At 35.8% G+C, this 5,222-nt stretch overlaps 1 protein-coding gene across 1 annotated transcript in view; it reads left to right on the plus strand.

Moving 5' to 3' along the window:
- LOC107747316 (delta(3,5)-Delta(2,4)-dienoyl-CoA isomerase, mitochondrial) overlaps positions 1-3,867 on the plus strand; it is a 12,572-nt gene extending 8,705 nt beyond the window's left edge. Inside the window, exons 6-10 of the mRNA XM_016561781.1 lie at positions 1,369-1,433; positions 1,607-1,677; positions 1,765-1,836; positions 2,034-2,184; positions 3,303-3,867. Of these exons, the coding sequence (XP_016417267.1) occupies positions 1,369-1,433; positions 1,607-1,677; positions 1,765-1,836; positions 2,034-2,184; positions 3,303-3,407 (464 nt within the window). The 3' untranslated portion in view covers positions 3,408-3,867. The remainder of the gene's footprint in view (positions 1-1,368; positions 1,434-1,606; positions 1,678-1,764; positions 1,837-2,033; positions 2,185-3,302) is intronic.
- Positions 3,868-5,222: the final 1,355 nt, after the last annotated feature.

A 5,222-nucleotide genomic window follows, 5' to 3' on the forward strand; every position in this document is an offset into this window, starting at 1 on the left:
GTAAACCTGAGAATCCTGTGGCGAGCGCCCGCTTATATAGCCAGAGCTTTGGCTGGCTTTGGCCGGCTTCCTCGCCATAGGCTCGTGCAGCTCCGCTACCTAGCCATTGGTTCATTTTTTAAAACACTACACGAACCAATGGCCGTGCAGTTTCACTGCGTGAATGAAAAGGCTTCAGTTCAGGAGAAAAAGGCTTTTTTCCTATATGCGTCTAGCAGACGCAGAACTCGTTCCCGTATCTCAGGGAACGATGTTACGTTAGTAACCGAGTACGTTTTCCTGTGTCAAGAGGTTGCCACAACATATTATACTTTCTATTGAGCAAAGCAAATAAATAAAGTAAAAAATAAATAAATAATAAATAAATCAAATTCAAGATGTGCATGTTTAAAGGGTTAGTTCACCCAAAAATGAAATTAGGCTGTGTTTTACTCACCCCTAAGGCATCCTAGGTGTGTATGACTTTCTTCTTTCAGACGAATCCAGTCGGAGTTATATAAAAAATTGTCCTGGCCTTCCGGGCAGATGACGTATGAGGTCATGCGCACGCATGCGCCGGTGAGTCTCGTGAAAACCAACGTTTGTTTACAGGTGCAAAGGAAGCAAAGTTTCCTTACTTTAGCAAAGGAAAACCAGTCTCCTCTTGGCTTATATCGAAATCCTCAGACATTCATCTTTACAAATCCTCGTGTTGTACTTCAAATTAGTGACCGTTGTTTTGATCTCTCCGCTGCGCTTCCGCGTGCGTCACTTCTGAGCGGCGCATGCGCAACGCCGACCTCATACGGCCTTTGTTCACCCCCTGGAGCCGTGTGAGACACTTTTTTTTTTTTTTGTTGGGGGGGTTTTTTTTTTTCATGTCTTTTGAACAGAAGGAATGCAACACCCGCTGAGTACAACGATAGAGCTTGAAAGATCAAAGACAATATAACTCCGACTGGATTCGAGAAGAAAGTCATACACACCTAGGATGCCTCGGGGGTGAGCAAAACAAATTTTCATTTTTGGGTGAACTAACCCTTTAACCTTATGTTCAGTTGCAAGAATGTTCTAAGTGGTGTCTAGGTGGTTGTTTTCTGGCCAAAGTCAAAAGATCCCACCACCAAGTCTATGATATTTTGCTGTTTCCTTAATTGTAAGTTTATAGATTTTTCCCCACCTAATTTATCCATCAGATAAAAATCACACAGTGCAAGGTATAATTCATATTCATAGCACAAATGTTGCGTTAGTTTAATGCTTAGGGTTGGGGTTTATTAAAATCAATCAAATTAAGCAATAGTTATAGTAATATGTGTTAGTTTAACCTACTGTTCAGCTGGGAAAGCCATGATAAATGCTATCATTCCTTTGTTTCTTCTTTTACAGGCGTGGACCTAATCACAGCATGTGATATACGACTGTGTACACAGGATGCCTGGTTTCAGGTCAAGGTGTGGGCATTTTTATTTGATTGTTGTGATTTTAACTGACCGCTTTTTAATCATCAATTCTGTAAAGCTCTTTGTAGTCCCAACTTGAACCCCTTTTATTTGTTTAATACCATTTTTAGAATAACTTAGATTTTTATTGATTCAAATTTGAATGATCACCCTTTTCTGTTCAGGAGGTTGACATTGGTTTGGCAGCTGATGTCGGGACTTTGCAGCGTCTCCCCAGAGTGATTGGAAGTCGAAGGTACTTGCATAAAGCGTGTTATAGATCCAGTAGCAGTGCACTGTGCCTATACAATTGATAGTAAAAAAAAATTCTAATGTCTTGCAGTCTAGTGAATGAGTTGGCTTTCACTGCAAGGAAGATGTACGCTGATGAAGCCAAGAGCTGTGGACTGGTCAGGTGAGATATTTAGGCAATAAGATATAAGATGATATGCTTTATTTTGAATATAGCAGCTGTGATATTTAGGCAATAAGATATAAGATGAAATGCTTTATTTTGAATATAGCAGCTGTATTCACAACATAGAACAGCCTCAAATTTTATTATACATTTTAGTAAACATGAGTGTGTTTGTTCTCTTTTGTTGCACACAGTCGTGTTTTCCCAGATAAAGACACTATGATGGCCGGAGCTCTGGAGATGGCAGGAGAGATTGCCAGCAAAAGTCCTGTAGCAGTCCAGGGAACTAAAGTCAATCTCATTTACTCCAGAGACCACAGTGTTCCAGAGGCCCTGCATTACATAGTGAGATCTGAACTCAGATCAGTCTCAGTATAAAGTATATAAATTGACAAAGTGACAAGTATAATAATAATAATAATAAAGAAAAACGGATTCAGATTGGAAATGGGAATTAAAATAACATCAACATGAAAGAAATGAAAGGCAGGTTGCACATCACGTGATGTGCTAAGAGGTGACACAGACAAACAGGGGAAAATACTTAAAACCTAAAAAAACAACAATATAAGACATATAAACGCACCTACAAGCAAATAGGGGATTAATCCGTATTTGTCTGTTTTAGTGTAGGGTAGTGAGTTGTAACAATCTGTGTGAAATCTAAATTACGCTATGCGTCTAATGTTTCCATATTCTCTACAAATTTTTTTTTTAACAATTGCCAGGACCCATTTCATACTTAGGTTACTTTTCCTCTTCTTTTTACTCTTCACACAGTTCTCATAACCAGTTTTCAGCATGGCACAGTCCACAGCTGTAATTTTCATTTATTCACATATACAAAATGCACTAAAACTACCAAAGCACTTCATAGAGTACATGTTTCAAATCAACTCATTCTTCCATAACACCAACAAATATTGTCATCCAACAAGTACAGTCTGTCACTCACAAAACAATGACCTAAAAACTAACAACAGGTGGCAGGTGTTTTCTTTAGTAAAATATCTTTATAAAACAAGAATGACAGCTCTCTACTGTTTAGAAATGGAAATGAAATTGAAAGATTAACCAACCTGGCCATTTTGCAAACGAATAAAAAGAAACTAAACAGAAAGCGAACTGTAGCAGTGTATACGGTATACTCTTGTTGTTGTTGTTTTTTCTTATTAATATTATTTCTTTTTTCTTTTCTTTTCTTTTTATGAGTCCAGCAGTACAAGTAGTAGTACAAGTACAACCCTTCCCATGAGGACAGCCATTATATTTGTATTTTTTATATATATATATATATATATATATATATATATAAGTGAAAGTGAAAAATTATAAACCAAGAACAATTGTAATATTCCGTTTCTGAGCCATCAAGTGCTCCTTTGAGGACTGTTTTGTTAAACAAACCACATTAGTCATTCAATGATTAAACTGAAAACTACTCTTACCTGTGTTTTCTGCAGAACACCTGGAATATGAGCATGCTTCAAACCCAAGATTTAATGAAGTCAGCTCAGGCAGCGATGGAGAAGAAAAGCCTCAAAGACATTACTTTCTCTAAGCTGTGAGAGTCTACACATCCTTACTTACAAATAACAGCTTCTTCAATGAAAACCTGCTCCTGCTGAGTTAGATTTGATCTGCTCATCTTAATCAACATGATTTTTACAACTAAAGCAAATCTTGCTATTGATATTTTAATTCTGTCTTCACATTCAGTGAAAGCAATCTATTTCAGTTTGGTGTTATGTCTTTCTGGGACTAGTTAAGTTGAACAAAAGTTTGATTCAGTATTTTTATGGGTGCCTTAATGCTGGCTCACAAATGTCAGTTAATTAACCCAAAAAAACCTGCTAAACACGTTCAGAGCTAAATGCACACTAAAAACTAAAAACCTTAAGATAAATGGTTTGACCTGCTTTTGAGTCTATGATTGGTTTTATGATTTATCCGTGACTTGTTTTCTGTATTTTATGATATGTTACAATGTGAATTGTGATATTCTCAATAAAACAACTAATGCTAAAATAAGTGTGTTCTGTAGGACATAGTCATGTCAGTATGGACAATTTGCAAAGATAAACTAGTTTGGTTTTAAAATATGAACTTCATCACAGCGTGGATATTGTTTGTTTGTTTTTTTTCTGCGCGTCCAGGTTTCAGGTGTTCATTATCATACTGCACACACATTCACAGAACTGTGGACATCATATCATATATTACTGGCTCCTCAGTTGGGTATGAAAAACTGCTCCAGTCTCTTATACACTGGAAACCATCATCCACAACCAAACCATAGGATTCTTTTAGACTGAGTGTGATAATCAGGTAGAATGATGTCTGTGATGAGTTGGGTTACAGGGATTCTGCTTATTGACCTGGTTTGCTCTGGTAAGACTGATTCGGCATTACCTTCGTTACTTAAAATGACCTTCTGCATTACCTCTATTCATAGTCATGTTATTTTGAGTTACATCTGTCTGCCCGAACAGTCTTGTCCTTGTTTTTTTATTTTTTATTTTTTTATTATTATTGATAGTATTCTCTGGAAGAAGTGTCATTTGTGCTTTATTTACACCCTCTTGATTTATTTATATAATTGAGAAGATATCACTTGTTTAGTGTGTAAAGAAATTTAAAATAAAAATTAAATTTAAATTAATTTTTTTTTTCTAGTGGTATCTGAATTCCACCCAATCCCCCATTTGTCATCATTATAATTATATGGAATAAGACTGAATTCTACTTACATTTTGATTTGTATTGAAATTTAGATAATGCCTTTACTTCTAATGTGCTTTGTGCATTTTATGCATGCAGAATTTATCCATCACTTTAAACCTACTCAACTGCTCTTTCTAACATGTTTAAATGAAACAGGTCCCCCTTATATGGGGACAGTATTATTATCTCCAGTATTTGACCACATTATTGTATTTTAAGTTTGTCAGTATGTTTACACTTATATTGGCTTCATCAAACTCTGAGTCAGTAGGCTTTTCTGGAGGAAATCTCTGATCTGTTTCTTGACATGTTTTGAGATATAAATCTCACTAAGTTATTGATATTCTTTCAAATACAGTGTGTGACTTATGTGAAGGTACACCGAAGCTGTACCAGAATTTGATCAATGGGGTTGAAATAATTTACTGCTTAAAGGTTGAGTAATGAGATATTTATTAAAAATGTTTCCTGAGAATAAGCCATGCATCAACTAGAGCTGTAATTAAATATTAACTCAATTTTGGCTCCTACAAGTCCAGATAAGCTTTTATCTGTCCACACACACACACACACACATATATATAATTATATATATATATACGGTATATATATATATTCATATATATATGTGTGTGTGTGTGTGTGGGGGTTTTAAAAAA

The sequence above is a fragment of the Sinocyclocheilus rhinocerous genome, unplaced genomic scaffold, assembly GCF_001515625.1.
Source record: "Sinocyclocheilus rhinocerous isolate Xijiao unplaced genomic scaffold, SAMN03320098_v1.1 scaffold4395, whole genome shotgun sequence".
In the NCBI taxonomy this organism is placed as follows: Eukaryota; Metazoa; Chordata; class Actinopteri; order Cypriniformes; family Cyprinidae; genus Sinocyclocheilus; species Sinocyclocheilus rhinocerous.